At 45.5% G+C, this 16,793-nt stretch overlaps 1 protein-coding gene across 5 annotated transcripts in view; it reads right to left on the bottom strand.

Moving 5' to 3' along the window:
• Positions 1-9,126: 9,126 nt before the first annotated feature.
• The window catches only part of DEPDC5 (DEP domain containing 5, GATOR1 subcomplex subunit), a 95,767-nt gene continuing 88,100 nt past the window's right edge, over positions 9,127-16,793 (bottom strand). For all 5 annotated transcript variants that reach the window (XM_032139849.2, XM_032139851.2, XM_058430999.1 and 2 more), the window contains 5 exons: positions 13,510-13,627; positions 12,909-13,076; positions 11,485-11,704; positions 9,729-9,862; positions 9,127-9,229 (listed from right to left, as the gene is read on the bottom strand). In XM_032139849.2, the coding sequence (XP_031995740.2) occupies positions 9,130-9,229; positions 9,729-9,862; positions 11,485-11,704; positions 12,909-13,076; positions 13,510-13,627 (740 nt within the window). In that variant the 3' untranslated portion in view covers positions 9,127-9,129. The remainder of the gene's footprint in view (positions 9,230-9,728; positions 9,863-11,484; positions 11,705-12,908; positions 13,077-13,509; positions 13,628-16,793) is intronic.

Genomic DNA, 16,793 nt, shown 5'->3' with positions numbered 1-16,793 from the left:
AACTGCATTAACATGCAGCATAAACAGGAGAATATGTGTTAATTCTCTACATATTTTGAAGGGATTTATATGTTAATCTTTCAAATGTACATAGCTACATCACCCTCCAAACCAAACTAACAGACATTATCTCATAACGCAAGACAAATACAGTTTCCTTACATGTCATCCCATCTCGGTTCTGATGTACATGAATGAATATTTTCATGTTTATTTTCCTAATTTTTTTCTGTTCTAAAATTAACTACACTTTACTTTAGATTAAATTACGTTGTTTTAATATATCACTGTTTTATTGTTAGGTTTCAGAAGGCTCACATTAAAGTCTTAAGTCCTTCATTATTACTATAATATATATTACTTCTTGTGATGGGCAGTGTGAGGCAGGGCCCAGCCCCCTCCACCATGGCCTTGTTGTTGTCCCAGCACTGGGAGGGCTGTCTAGGAGGCTCTGTCTCAGTTGTTAGCCCCTTCAAGGACAGCCCCAGCTGCATGGGCTGCCATAGGCAATGAATGGTGTGTGTGTGTGTGTGTGTTTGTGTGCATTCACACGTGTGTTTGTTGGCCCAACTCATCACATCTCTGAAGGCTGTTCTAGGCTGATCCAGTGGGATCTCCTGAGGCTGTCACTGGGTCTGGGCTGTAGTCCAGCTTCTCTCGGCACCCACTCCGGTTTCTTCACCATCCCTCCCACAGGTGTTGTGCCCAAGGGCTCTCTTTAATAAGCATCCTATATGCTACACCCCATCTCAATCCAATTCCCTGAGAACCCAATTTGCAACACTTTTCTTATCTTAAATTCTGACACTTTTGTTATTCAATGCGAAGTAATCACATACCAGGGATGCTAAAATCTGTTTCCATAGTAACCTGTTGCACTCTCCCTTAAAATTTTTTTACATTCTGAAAAAATACAAACATATACAAAAGTAAAGAGGACAATATAATGAACCCCTACATATCCCTTACCAAAATTATATCATTAGAGCCATTCTGGTTTCATCCATACACCCTGCCTACCCATATGAAATATTTTGAAGCAAAACTCACACATTGTTTCATCCTTAAACATTTCAGTATCTCTCTTTTTTTTTTTTTTTTTTTGAGGCGGAGTCTCGCTCTGTCACCCAGGCTGGAGTGCAGTGGCGCAATCTTGGCTCACTGCAAGCTCCACCTCCCGGGTTCACGCCATTCTCCTGCCTCAGCCTCTCCGAGTAGCTGGGACAACAGGCGCCCGCCACCACGCCCGGCTAATTTTTTGTATTTTTAGTAGAGACGGGGTTTCACTGTGGTCTCGATCTCCTGACCTCATGATCTGCCCGCCTCGGCCTCCCAAAGTGCTGGGATTACAAGCGTGAGCCACCGCGCCCGGCAACCAAACATTTCAGTATCTCTAAAAGATAACAATTTTTCGAATGTCAAATATTTCCTCAATTGTCTCAAAAAAATTTTTTTAGCCAGGCGCAGTGGCTCACACCTGTAATCCCAGCACTTTGGGAGGCCAAGGTGGGTGGATCATGAGGTCAGAAGATTAAGACCATCCTGGCCAACATGGTGAAACTCTGTCTCTACTAAAAATACAAAAATCAGCCAGGCGTGGTGGTGCACGTCTGTAGTCCCAGCTACTCAGGAGGCTGAGGCAGGAAGAATCGCTTGAACCTGGGAGACAGAGGATGCAGTGAGCCGAGATTGTGCCACAGCACTGCAGCCTGGGTGACAGAGGGAGACTCAGTCTTAAAAAAAAAACAAAAACCCAACAACGAGACTCAATTAAGTCCCTACATTGTCATATGTTATATCTCTTAAGTCCTTTTTAAGGTATAAGCTCCTCTTCACCTCTCCTTATCCTTGAAATTTATTTGTTAAAGAAAGTAGCTCTTTAGCCCTGTAACCTTACACAGTCTGGATGTGCTGATTACATCCCCTTATTATATAACATGTTCTTCTGTGCCCTGTACTTCCTGAAAAGCGAAAGTTACATCAAGGGATTTGGGCAGATTTCGGTCAAATTTTGGGCCACTATTCTTCCTAAGTGGTACTATGCACTTCTGCCTGGAGGCCCAGAATGGCTGCCTCTCTCTTATGATGTGAGCTGCCACTGATAATCTTTGCTAGATCCATTCATTCATCAGAGAGTACACACAGTGACAGTCCATCATTCCTTCTGTATTTATTAGCTGGGATATTTTAAAAAGAGAAAGTTCCCCACACCAATTACTTGGATGCTCTAAGGTGCAATTCACAGGACAAAAGACTAGGTGCTAGATTATTTTCCTTGTCCACCGACACCACAGTCTCTCTATCACAACGCAGTGTGTTTTCCCCTAAGCCTCATCCACAAATGCATGCTGTGAGATTCTTGCATCCCCAGTGACCACTCGGACTTGTCATCTGATGCACACGACAATCCACATGTACTGAGTCACCTGCTATATGCTGATGCGCTGACTAGGAGTCAGGGATTTTGAGAAGAAGACTGACCCTGACCTTGCCCTTAGAAGCTCCTCTTCTAATGGCTCAGGAAGAGGGGACTACCACAAAACGACCAGGTACAATGCATATGCGTATACGTGAGAACATACATGAGGGCATGCTCAGGTATGTTCAGCCAGGAGGGGGTCACTAGCCATACCTCCGTGGAGGAAGTGACATATATGCACTAGGTGGGCCTTGAAGGGTGGGCAGGAGGAAGACACAGCCTACACAGAAGCAAGAAGGGTAAAAGCACGCAGACACCCTTCACGTGCTTCTGCAGGCAGATGGCACACTGTGGCTCATTGCTGGCATGCTTTCCCCAGAAAAGCCTGAGTAACACGCACATACTAGAGCCACCTTGGACAGAACATGAATGTCCATCTGCTTTGGTGGGGTCTCTCTCTGCCTTGACTTGGCTGTCACTGGGGTCAATGGGTCATCCTCATCTAATAGGAAGAGAAAAGCCCACTGGCCAGCACCTGCTGCCCAGACTGGTCCCACTGCTATTAATCAGCACAAAGCTAAGATTCCAGGGTTTCTGTCTTTCACAAGAGCCTGACTAAATGTATACACCTACAGATAAAGATGGGAAGAAAGCTGGAAGAGATACACACGGTTAAGGTAAGATGGTGGGACTACACGTGAAATTTTGTAAGCGCTTTCATGCTGCTGTATGTTGTTTCGCATAATAAACAAAACGGAATCTGGGGCAGTGAAAGAAAAAGAAAAACACATAAATAAAAAATCCTGTGCAAGCAAATGTTATACAAATGTTATATAAATGTCTGGCTCCCTCTACTCTACCTCTGTTGAGAAAATGTAGCACGTCTCCCGGGAGCAGTCATCCATGGCAAGGGGGAAGTCTTGGGTGTCTTTGTCCCGCCTCCTGCCTTGGGGTTGGCTGAGAATCTCACCCTTCACACTGGGGGTACCACTACCCCCAAGATATGCTTCTTCAGTGTGAGCAGAAACAGGCTCCTTGGTGCATACTAAACAATGACTCACTGACAGAATAAGATCCCTTCACCTCACCCTCAGCTTGACACCCCTTCCAGCAACATATGTTCCTTGTTCTCTTTTCCAGTGGGAAAAGTCTGTGATTAGTTACAGGAAGAAATTGCTACACAGAGTCCTGGCATCTTCCTTTGGTCTGATAAAGACATTTTCAAAAGAAGACCAAGCACCCTCAGTAACAAACCCAACCTATCTCAGTTTTCCTTCTCTCATCTGTCCCCTCACCACAGGCACCCTGCCGTGTTCTTCATCCCTTCTTTCCATCTCATCATCACCCTCCATCCAGCTTCAGCTGCCTCTTGCCTGGACTAGCGGGAGCCTCCTGATGGGACTCTGCCTCCTGGCCCCTGCCCACCAAGCCTTCCCACACAGGGAGCTCATCTCCGAAAAAACCACTTCTGATAAAAACCCCAACTGGCTATTTCATGATATTAAGGAATTGTTATAATTTTAAAGGTAAATTATAATACCATGGTTTTGTTTTTTTTTTAAAAAGAGTACTTGTCTTTCCAAGGTACATTCTGAAATATTACAGATGAAGGGAAATGACATCAGGAATTTGATTTAAAAAAATAAAAGAAGCCGGGCACGGTGGCTCACGCCTGTAATCCCAATACTTTGGGAGGCTGAGGCAGGTGGATCACCTGAGGTCGAGAGTTCAAGACTAGCCTGACCACCATGGAGAAAACCCATCTCTACTAAAAATACAAAATTAGCTGGGGTGGTGGCACATGCCTGTAATCCCAGCTACTTGGGAGGCTGCAGCACGAGAATTGCTTGAACCCAGAAGATGGAGGCTGCGGTGAGCCAAGACCGCGCCATTGCACTCCAGCCTAGGCAACAAGAGCGAAACTCCATCTCAAAAAATAATAATAAATAAATAAATCAATAAAAGGAAAACATAAGTTGGATAGAAATGAAATAAGGTCAGCCATGAGATGATTCTCATTGAAGCCGGGTGATGATGGGTAAGCAGGAATTTATTATAACAGTCTATTATTCGTATCCCTTTGAAATTTTCTAATAAAATTTTTATTTTCATTTTTTATTGAGACAGGGTCTTGCTGTCGCCCAGACTGGAGTGCAGTGGCGCAATTGGGGCTAATTGCAGCCTAGCCTCAACCTCCCAGGATCGAGCAATCCTCCCACCTCGGCATTCACCATCACACTAGGCTAATTTTTTGTACAGACGGGGTCTCACTATGTTACCTACCCTGATCTTGAACTCCTGGGCTCAAGTAACCCTGGCCTCTCAGTCTCCCAGCGTGCTGGGATTACAGGCGTGAGCCACCATGCCTGGCCTGTAATAGAATTTTTAAAACTTTCAAAGGATTCCTCTTGCCATGAGAATGTGTAAGGACAGCCTAGCATCCAAATTCCCACACTGTTTTTCCAATTCCATGTCCCCACCATACCTCATGCTTGCTTGTTCAATGTTACTTCTTGAAAGCCTAATGTGTGCAGGTTCCTGCGGGCATGACAGACCCTCATACCAGACAGTCAAGGTCTAGCCTCCCCTAACATGCTCACCTCACATCTCTACAGGGGGACCCTCAGAATCCCCCACGCCATCATTCAATAAATATCCATTACACACCTACTATGTGCCAGGCACGGCACACAACCTCTGGCCTCAGAGCACACAGTCAAGTCAGGGAGAAGTCAACTGACAACTGGCTCCCAGCAGAATACTGGTAAGTGCTCTGATGGACGTAGGCCCAGGATGCTGGCAAGCACAGGGAGGAACCTGATCTAGCTGTGAGGTGGAGAGGGGCAGGGAAGGTGGTACAAGGCAATGTTTTCTCTTCCTCAAGTCTCGCCCACCCCCATGTAAACGCTTTGCTCCTACAACATCAGCTTGAATCCCACCTCCCATGACCCCACACTCTCCCTGCCCTCCCAACCAAGTGTGGTCCCAACAGTGTCTTATCAACTGTTACGCTTACTGTTTATAAAGGGGCCACATACCAAAAGGCCTAGAGAAGCCAGCCAGGTAGCATGACTGAGAATGTAAGACAAGTTTAAGACCAGAGTGTGAACCCAAGGCATATGCTCCTTCTGAAGTGCCAGCTCACTGTGGCTGGGTGCAGATGTGGACCCTGTGTAAGTAAAACTGGATTTTTTTTTTTTTTTTTTGAGACGGAGTCTCGCTCTGTCACCAGGCTGGAGTGTAGTGGCGTGATCTCAGCTCACTGCAACCTCCGCCTCCCAGGTTCAAGCAATTCTCCTGCCTCAGCCTCCCGAGTAGCTGGGACTACAGGTGCGTGCCACCACGCCAGCTAATTTTTGTATTTTTAGTAGAAATGAGGTTTCACCATGTTGGCCAGGATGGTCTAATCTCTTGACCTTGTGATCCGCTTGCCTCGGCCTCCTTAAGTGCTGGGATTACAGGCATGAGCCACTGCGCCCAGCCTCAAGCAAAACTGGATTTTATATATTAACTATACTTTTTTTTTGAGATAGGGTCTCACTATGTTGCCCAGGCTGGTCTCGAACTCCTGAGCTCAAGCAATCTGCCCAACTTGGCCTCTCAAAGTGCTAGGATTACAAGCATGGGCCACTGCACCTGGCCAACTTTGCATTACTATAGTCCTCACTTATTTCAGGGGAATATGTTCCAAGATCCCCAGTGGATGTCTGAAACCTAGGGTAGTACCAAGCCCTGTATGTAGTATGTTTTTTTCCTATAAATACATACTTATGCTAAAGTTTCATTTATAAATTAGGCACGGTAACAGATTATCAACAATAACTAGTAATAAATAGAACAATTATACCATATACTGTAAGAAAAGTTACATGAATGTGGACTCTCTTTTTCTTTCTCAAAATATTTTATTGCACTGTACTCGTCTATTTTTGGACCACAGTTGACCTTGGGTAACTGAAATTGCAGATTGAGAGTACTACAGTATATTATCTACAATATGTTGCTTTACATATTACATAATATCATGTATCATGTCATATATACAATGTATATTATATTTTTAATATAAAAATTCATATACAATCTATACAATACAGATTTTTATATGGAATCTTCAAATTTAAAACCTGGCTCAAATTTTGTTGTTGTTGTTGAGACAGAGTCTCACTCTATCGCCCAGGCTGGAGTTTAGCAGCACAATCTCGGCTCACTGCAACCTCCGCTTCCTGAGTTCAAGCTATTCTCATGCCTCAGCCTCCAAAGTAGCTGTGATTAATGCACCACCATGCCCAGTGATATAGTTTGGCTGTGTCCCCACCCAAATCTCATCTCAAATTGTAGTTCCCATAATCTCCATGTGTCTTGGGAGGGACGCTGTGGGAGGTAACTGAATAATGGGGGCGGTTTCCTCCAAGCTATTCTTGTGATAGTGAGTGAGTTCTCATGAGATCTGACGGTTTTATTTTATTTACTTATTTTTTTTTTTTTTAGATGGAGTCTTGCTCTGTCACCCAGGCTGGAGTGCAGTGGTGCAATCTTAGCTCATTGCAACCTCCGCCTCCCAGGTTCCAGCAATTCTCCTGCCTCATCCTCTTGAGTCACTGGGATTACAGGTATCCTCCACCATGCCCGGCTAATTTTTGTATCATTAGTAGAGACAGGATTTCACTATGTTGGCTAAGCTGGTCTTGAACTCCTGGTCTCAGGTGATTCACCCACCTAGGCCTCCCAAAGTGCTGGGATTACAGGCGTGAGCCACTATGCCCGCCAAGATCTGATGATTTTACAAGGGGCTTCCCTTCCCCTCCACTTTGCACTTCTCTTTGCTGCTGCCATGTGAAAAAGCACGTGTTTGCTTCCCCTTCCACCATGATTTTAAGTTTCCTGAGGCCTCCCCAGACATGCTGAACTGTGAGTCAATTAAACCTCTTTCCTTTATAAATTACTCAGTCTCCGGTATGTCTTTATTAGTAACATAAGAATGGAATAATACAGTAAATTTGTACTAGGGAGTGAGGCACTGCTGTAAAGATACCCGAAAATGTGGAAGCAACTTTGGAACTGGGTAACAGGCAAAGGCTGGAACAGTCTGGGGGGGCTCAGAAGAAGACAGGAAAATGTAGGAAAGTTTAGAACTTCCCAGCGACTTGCAGGGCTCAAAAGACAGGAAGATGTGGGAAAGTTTGGCACTTCCTAGAGACTTGTTGAATGGCTTTGACCAAAATGCTGACAGTGATATGGACAATGAAGTCTAGGCTGAGGTGGTCTCAGATGGAGATGGGGAACTTGTTGGGAACTGGAGTAAAGGTCTCTCTTGCTATGCAAAGAGACTGGTGGCATTTTGCCCCTGCCCTAGAGATCTATGAAACTCTGAACTTGAGAAGATGATTTAGGATATCTGGCGGAAGAAATTTCTAAGTGGCAAAGTGTTCAAGAGGAAGCAGAACATAAAAGTTTGGAAACTTGGCAGCCTGATGATGTGACAGAAAAGAAAAACCCATTTTCTGGGAGGAAAGTCAAGCCTACTGCAGAAATTTGCCTAAGTAAGGAGGAGCTTAATGTTAATCACCAAGACAATGGGGAAAATGTCTCCAGGGCATGTCAGAGACCTTCATGCAGCCCCTCCCATTATAGGGCTGTAGGCCTAGAAGGAAAAATTGGTTTCCTGCGCCTGACCTAGGGCCTCCTGCTATGTGCTGCCTAGGGACTCTGTGAACTGCATCCCAGCCACTCCGGCCATGGCTAAAAGGGGCCAATGTACAGCTCAGGCTGGCTTCAGAGGGTGTAAGCCCCAAGCCTTGGCAGCTTCTATGTGGTGCTGAGCCTGCAGGTGCACAGTCAAGAATTGAGGTTTGGGAATTTCTGCCTAGATTTCAGGGGAGGCAGAAGTTTGCTTCAGGGGCAGGGCCCTCATGGAGAACCTCTGCTAGGGCAGTGCAGAAGGAAAAAGAAGTCTCTGCTGGGGCACTGCCTAGTGGAGCTGTGAGAAGAGGGCCACCATCCACCAGATCCCAGAATGGTAGATCCACCGACGGCTTGCACCATGCACCTGGAAAAGTGGCAGACACTCAACGCCAGGCCGTAAAAGCAGCCGGAAATGGGGCGGTACCCTGCAGAGCCACAGGGCTGGAGCTACCCAAGGGCCTGGGAGCCTACCTCTTGTATCAGCATGCCCTGAATGTGAGACATGGAGTCGAAGGAGATCATTTTGGAACTTTAAAGTTTAATGGTTGCCCTATTGGATTTCAGACTTGCATGGGGCCTGTAGCCCCTTTGTTTTGGCCAATTTCTCCCATTTGGAACGGGTGTATTTACCCAATGCCTATACCCCATTGAATCAAGGAAGTAACTAACTTGCTTTTGACTTTACAAGCTCATAGGCAAAAGGGATTTGCCTTGTCTCAGATGAGACATTGGACTTGAGTTAATGCTTGAATGAATTAAGACTTTGGGGGACTGTTGAGAAGGCATGACTGTGTTTTGAAATACAAGGACATGAGAACTGGGAGGGGCCAGGGGCGAAATGATATGGTTTGGCTGTGTCCCCACCCAAATCTTATCTTGAGTTATGGTTCCCATAATCCCCACGTGTCATGGGAGGGTCCAGGTGGGACGTAATTTAATCATGGGGGAGGTTACCTCCATGCTGTTCTCATGATAGTGAGTTCTCACGAGATGTGATGGTTTTATAAGGGGCTTTTCCCCTACCTTCACTCTGCACTTTTTGCTGCTGCCATGTGAAGAAGGATGTGTTTGCTTCCCCTTCTGCCATGATTGTAAGTTTCCTGAGGCCTCCCCAGCCCTGCAGAACTGCGAGTTGATTAAACTTCTTTCCTTTATAAATTACTCAGTCTCAGGTATGTCTTTATTAGTAGTGTGAGAATGGACTAATACACCTGGCTTTTTTTTTTTCCCCCAGTAAAGATGGGGTTTTGCCATGTTGGCCAGGCTGGTCTCAAACTCCTGGCCTCCAGTGATCTGCCCACCTTGGCCTTCCAAAGTGGTGGGATTACAGGCCTGAGCCACCACACCTGGCCCTGGCTCAAATATGTTGAAATACTTTGTGGGCCAAATCAAATGAGTCTGTAACTCAAATTAAGTCCCGATCTAAAAGTTTATAACTTCTGGCCTATTTCATGTTATCCAACACCTGCCAGGTATTCGCCTACCTTTCTTTTCACGTAAATGCCTTCTTCCTAATTACAAGCTCCTTGTAAAGGAAATATTTCACCCCCTCAGGGGAACAGGGCACTGAAAACCCTTGGGGCTGTCAAGGTGGCGACAAGTCACTCTTCCACCAAGCACTTACTTCTGACTGGCCTCCATCTCCAAAAGGGCAGAGAGAGCTGAGGTTCCCTTCTTCCCCACCGGGGGTGCGGTTGACTCCAGAGAATGCGTGGAAATGGGCCCGGTCATCTGCAAGCCTTTCATGGCGGTCCCTTTCTAATGCAGAGAAGAGGAAACAAGGCCATCAGCTGAGTGGGCTCTCAGTGGAAGCCACTCATGCCCCAGGGCATGCTGCAGCATTCCCAGGCCCTGGGAATCCCATGGACAGGGTCAAGGAACACTGGTTCTCAGTGTTCAGCAAGTGACAGAAAACCACCTTTCACTCAAATGCCTGGTGAACTAAAAATAAACTGCCCCTTTATTTGCACATCCTCATTTCACCCTCACCACAGATCTATGAAGTAAATAATGTTAGCCCTATTTTACAGAAGAAGAAACTGAAGCTCAGAGAGGTTAAGGAACTTACCCCACATCCTACTGGAGCTGGAATCCAAACTCCAGTGACCTCATTTCAAAACCAAAGTTCTTCCCACTATCCAAGCTCTCCCAGACACGTTTCTAATCGTAAGTGATGTTGTGTACACAAGGCAGCTGGTGTGACAGGAAGAATACTGAACTTGAGGTTAAAAACAAAAAAAACATGGCTGATGATGGAACATTCCCTGGTGGTTAAAAAGAGTGAACTACTCACACACACAACTTGGATGAATCAGAAGGCATTATGCTAAGAGAAAGAAGGCAGCCTCAAAAGGTCACATATTATGGATTCTCTTTTCTGTGATGTTTGGAAAAGACAAAAGTACAGTGATATGGAACACACCAGTGGTTGCCAGGGATTAGAGATGGGGGAGAACGTGACTATAAAGACTAGCGTAAGTCCGGGCACGGTGGCTCATGCCTGTAATCCCAGCACTTTCGGAGGCCATGGCGGGAGGATTGCTTGAGTCCAGGAATTTGAGAACAACCTGGGCAAAATGGGGAAACTCCATCTCTAGAAAAAATACAAAAAATTAGCTGGACATGATGCACACCTTTAGTCCCAGCTACTTGGAAGGTTAAGGTGGGAGGTCAAGGCTGCAGTGAGCCATGATCATGCTACCACACTCCTGCTTGGGCAACAGAGTGACACCTTGTCTCAAAAAAAAAAAAAGACTAGCATGAGAGAATTTTTTTGAAGTGATGGTGATGGTTACATGAATCTATATATTTGTTAAAATTCATAGACCTGTGTACACACACACACACACATACACACACATACACGTCAATTATACTATATGTTAGTTTAAAAAAAATGCTGAATCCCAGTTCTGACCCTTATAGCTGGCATATTCCATAACCCCCAGAAGCCTGAGTCTCCGCACTGGGTGGTGTGTGACTGAAATGATGCACAGGGTGCTGGGAACTCTGGAGCAAGATGAGTGAGGAAGGACTGCTGCTGTTCACCTCCTGAGAGTTTCTACTCAGAGGTTCAGCACCCAGTCACACAAGCAGCTGTGCTCAACATAGGGTCCCACTTGGGGAGCACCTCAAGGCACCGTGTCCTCAGGTGGAAGGGAGTGGCTCTATGCCACGGAACACCACCCAGTCACTGCCTGCACTCTATCCCTTCCGCCTTTACCCCACGGTGAAGGAGAAAACACTGTTTTGGATTTAAGGTAAACAGTGGGTAGTTGAGGAGTAAATAAATAGGCTGATGATGAGAGGCCCCTAATAGAGGAGGTGGCAGGCCCTAGATCTCACACCAGGTGCACTCTCTGAGTCCAAGGAGCCCTTACCCGCATCATGCGATCCGAGCGATGCCGCCTGCGAATGCGATTCAAGCCCTCCACAAAGCGGATAAAACCATCCAGGAGTTGCCACTCGTCCTCGTCTGCACGGGGCCTGTCCCCATAGATGTCGCAGTGGGCCTCCCCCTCCGTGATGCGCTTGGTGGCGGTGACACAGGCTGGCAGCAGCAGGAAGCGGGTCCTCCAGAACTTCAGGGACTCAATTAAGCTACAAGGGGCAAGGAAAACACAGGGTGGTGGTGAGAAAGAGGAGATAATGAAAGCACTCTCAGTAAACTCTCTGTGGAGTCGGTGTGTGAAGGTCCATCTCCCCATGAGTATGTGCTCATTTGATGCTACAGCTCATGGCTTTGTTGAAAATACAAGTTCTGAGGATGGGCATGGTGGCTCACACCTATAATCCCAGCACTTTGGGAGGCCGAGGCAGGAGGACTGATTGAACTCAAGAGTTGAGACCAGCTTGGGGAACATGGTGAGATCCCATCTCTACCCTGTCTCAAAAAAAAAAAAAAAAAGAGCTCTGAAGGAAGACCACAAAGGCAGTTTTTGCTTTGATCCCAGAGATATCAGAATGCTTCTGCACACCCAGGCCCAGTGAATTTGTGGCTATCATCACAATCACAAATCATGCATAGAAATCAAAAATTAAAAATGAGACACCACAAAGCTACCAGCCAACTAGTGAAGAAAACGTTAAGAACACAATCTGCACTACCACTTGCATCAAAGGGCACATCATCACTGAGCTTCGTGAGGTTTGTTTTTTCAATTGTGGTAAAATATACATAACAAAAAATTTATCACATTAACCTATTTTATTTTTTTGAGACAAGGTCTTGTTGTGTTGCCCAGGCTAGAGTGCAGTGGCACTGTCAAGGCTCACTGTAGCTACGACCTCCTGGGCTCAAGCACTTCGGCCTCCTGAGTAGCTAGGACTATAGGGGTATGCTACCATGCCCAGTTAATTTTATTTTTATTTATTTATTTATTTTTTGAGACAGAGTTTCACTCTTGTTGCCCAGGCTGGAGTGCAATGGCTTGATCTTGGCTCACTGCAACCTCCACCTCCTGGGTTCAAGCAATTCTCTAGCCTCAGTCTCCCGAGTAGTTGGGATTACAGGCACGCACCACCACACCCAGCTAATCTTTGTATTTTCAGTAGAGACAGGATTTTGCCATGCTGGCCAGGCTGGTCTCGAACTCCTGACCTCAGGTGATCTGCCAACCTCGGCCTCCCAAATTATTGGGATTACAGGCGTGAGCCACCGCGCCCAGCCAACCCTGTCTCTTTACAAAGAAAAAAAAAGAAAAAGAAAAAAGGAGAGAGAGAGAAAGGGCAGAAAGTGTTAAAATACACATATACATCCTTGCCCAAGGCTGCAAAGATGGAAATCCAAAGCCGACTCTCTGACCTGAAGTCTTCAGAGCCGGCAGAACAGATATACTGATCTAAGTAATTCCACTTGTACTCCTCCAGCCGTTCGTGGGAGAATTCCACCCAGCAGGAGACGAACTCTGAGTCTGAGTGGGAAGGACAGAGGCTGTAGGTGTAGTGGATCTGGGCAGATTCATAAGGATACCTGCAAAATAAAGGGCAGGCCCCCAAATTCAAAGGAGTTAGAGACAAATTCCTGCCAATTCTTCTCTATATTTTCTATCTCTATACACTTAGAACCATCCTTGACATTTACTCCTCAACTGTAGTAACCAACTTATCCCAGGGAACGGTACTAGAAATTTCTCAGATCTTCTTAAACTCTTTCCTTCTTCTCTCCTCACAATCTTTATTTGAAATAGGCTTTTATGAATCGTGTTAAACATTATAAGATGAATCAAATCCCTTTTGGAAGTAGGTAAGCTATAACCCTAAAATAACCCTAGAAACAAACAAAACTCCAAAAGAAAAACTGACCACTGAACTTCCTCAGTTTGAATTATGTACTATACACATAATTTAGTATGTGGCGATAATTCAGGACAATAATTGAAGACTTTAAATATCCAAATACTCACTTGGGAAGGTATCGTGTCACTGTGATCATCTTATCCTTCAGCGTCACTTTGTGGAACGTTCTGCCCATACTCAGCCAATACTGGTCCTCCTCCTCAGGGCGGTTTCGGGACACAAGGCCTAACAGAAAAATAATAATTTCCTCCAACTGTTTGAAGCTCATTCCTATAACAGACAATTGTTTCTCATCCATATAGATTCAGAAAATGATGTAACACTTTCTCTTGAGGGGCAGTTTCACGGAAGAAGGTTATTCTTGGTTAAAAAAAAAAAAAAAAAACTCCTGAGGTTGGCAGATTTTTCTGTTATTAAACCACCCAGGAGCAGATTAGAGTCTGAAGGTGCTAGCTGATAGCACCTAGATGGCACACTCAAAGCTGAACGACCTGATACCTCATCCTCTGGAGAGAAAAGTTCTGTAAGAGATGACTGTGTTACTAAAATGGAACTCTACAACACCAGCATAAGCTGCCCACCTTGGCATTCGAGGTTCTCACTCCAAGGTGGCAGCCAACCTAGCTTTCTGATCCTAGCTCTCACTACTCCAAAACTGTTATACCAAGTTTCAGTCTAAAACGACCATTTATTGATTTGCTGCAAATATTTGCTCATGTTGTTTCTTTTTCTTTTTTTTTTTTTTGAGATGGAGTTTCGCTCTTGTTGCCCAGGCTAGAGTGCAATGGCATGATCTCGGCTCACCGCAACCTCCGCCTCCTGGGTTCAAGCAATTCTGTCTCAGCCTCCCAAGTAGCTGGGATTACGGGCATGCTCCACCATGCCTGGCTAATTTTGTATTTTTAGTAGAGATGGGGTTTCTCCATGTTGGTCAGGCTGCTCTTGAACTCCCAACCTCAGGTGATCCGCTCGCCTCGGCCTCCTGAAGTGCTGGGATTACAGGCGTGAGCCTCTGCACCCGGCCTGCTCGTGTTGTTTCTTTTGCATTCTCTTCCTGGGCCACCACTGAAATCCCAGATTATTTAAAGTCACCATCAAATGCTACTTCTTCCAGAAAGCCAACAGACCCCATCAGCAGTCTGACTCCTACCTTGTATATAGCTCCTTGTGTGTATGTCTCTCATCCCTTACAAATTAAAAGTTCCAGGAGGCCAGGGCTCAAACGTTGTTCCTCCTTACATTTTTAGAAGCACCTGATAAAGTGCCATGTCCAGTATTAGCTGAACTGAACTGAACGTAGGAAAGAGGAAAATAATCAGGAATCAAGAAAATGACAAGTGTTCAAGAGGGTAAAAATCATGCCTCAAAGAACAACCAAGCCAAGCCAAGATTCCTTTGATCTAGAAATGAAAGGCAGTCCTCTTGAGGCAGGAGAACAGGGTCTGGAGGCAGGGAACCTAAGGCCAATTCAGGCTGACTTCCTAGAACTAAATCAAAAGGAAAACCCCAACTTTCCACACCTAAGTAACAAAAGGACCGGAAGTTACTCCCTTCACAAACCACTCCCCGCTTTTTCTGTGAGGAAGATGGAAAACTGAAAGTGTCTCTGATTGGTTTGATTTTTACAACCAAATAGACGTTTGCATACGAGTGTAACTTTATAACTTCACTTCAGCCTCTGCTTGCGAGCCACCACTTCATTTACATAGGGTGTACACCAAGTAACCAACAGGAAACTTCTAAAGGTATTTAAACCCCAAAAAATTCTGTAAAGGAGCCCTTGAGCCCCATGATCCAGCCCACTCCCACACTTGGAGTGTACTTTCATGTTCAATAAATCTCTCCTTTTGCTGCTTCATTTTTTCCTTGCTTTGTTTGTGCATTTTGTCCAATTCTTTGTTCGAGGTGCCAAGAACCTGGACACCCTCCATTGGCAACACTCATTTAGCTCTGAGACAGTCACACAGTGACAGGCAGCATGTGGGCAGTCAAGAGGAGACAGGACAGCAAAGGCTCAAATAATATTCACTGTGAATGTGGAAATTTCCCAGATGGTGCCAAGGGAGCAGCAGGCCAGCTGCATACAAAACGGAAGCTACTCGGGGGACCCCAGGTCCAACCCCAGCACTTACACTTGCCAGCTTGTGTGATCTTGGGCACCAAATCTCACTTCTACAGCAAGAAAGAGGGCAAGCCCTCATCCAAGCATTCCTTCATTCATGCAACAAACACTCTGCTGGCCGTTGGGAAGACAATGTCATGGGACAAGGTTCATGAGCATCTGACATCGTACCTGACACCCCCATTCTAAATTAGGTGCACTCCAATTATTCCTGTGTTTATCCTGCATGGTATTTATTCTTCACAATCTGTGATCAAATATATACTCGTGGTTTATTAGTTTAACAACTGACTCTGCTGTAGACTGTAGACTCTGAGGGGAGGGCTGATGCTGTTCTGTTCCCTGCTGGAACACGACCTGGCTCACACTTAGTATTCAATAAATCTCTGATGAATAAGCAGTACAGGCCTGGTTGTGATGGCAACTTTTCCAGTAATTAGGATAACAATGGTACCCTTTCTGTGTTACTATAGAAATTAGGGAGATTAAACTTATCACAGCAAAAAAATAACCAGAAAGGATACAGTCAGGCAAGTAGCCTCTGGCCAACTAACCATCACATGAGGCTCATGGATCAGCCAGGAACAGAACTGGACACAGAAGAACTCAGACCACTGAGGGACATCCACCAGCTATTCCAGAGAACAACAGGTGGGCAGCCTGGAAGGCGCCAGTGACATGAAAGGTGAATTCATCTCATTACTCTTGGGATAAAGGACAAAATCCTTCAGACAGGCTTGGGTCTCCTGACATCTCTGGCTGCACCTCCAGCTTATTCCTTGTGCTCCATCCTATCAGCCTTCTTTTTGGTGCCCAGAAAGTATCTCAATGCTTTCTGACACAGAGCCTTTGCACAAACTGGCCTCTGCCTGGCATGCCCTTCCCTTCTACTCCTGCCCTCCATTCCCAACCTGCTGCTCCTGGTAACTCCTACATGTACTTCGGGTGTAATCTCAAACCTCATCTCCTCAGGGAAGCTGTCCATGACCCACGAGATTAGATAGCGCCCCATATTAAATGTTCTGACAGCCCCATGACTTCTCCTTCAGCCTTTATCACAACATATAATTATATTTCATATTTTGACTAATGTTATTTTCCCTGACTGGGCTATAAATCCTCTCCCCAGCCATGCAGAGTAAGTGCTTCAAAGACACTGTTGAATCAATGTGTGAATAATGGATTCATATATTTATTTTTCTTTTCTTTTCTTTTTAGAGACAGGATCTCCCTACATTGCTTAGGCCAGTCTTGAACTCCTGGGCTCAA

The sequence above is a fragment of the Hylobates moloch genome, unplaced genomic scaffold (genome assembly GCF_009828535.3).
Source record: "Hylobates moloch isolate HMO894 unplaced genomic scaffold, HMol_V3 SCAFFOLD_19, whole genome shotgun sequence".
In the NCBI taxonomy this organism is placed as follows: Eukaryota; Metazoa; Chordata; class Mammalia; order Primates; family Hylobatidae; genus Hylobates; species Hylobates moloch.
This window is presented reverse-complemented; position numbering and strand designations above follow the sequence as displayed.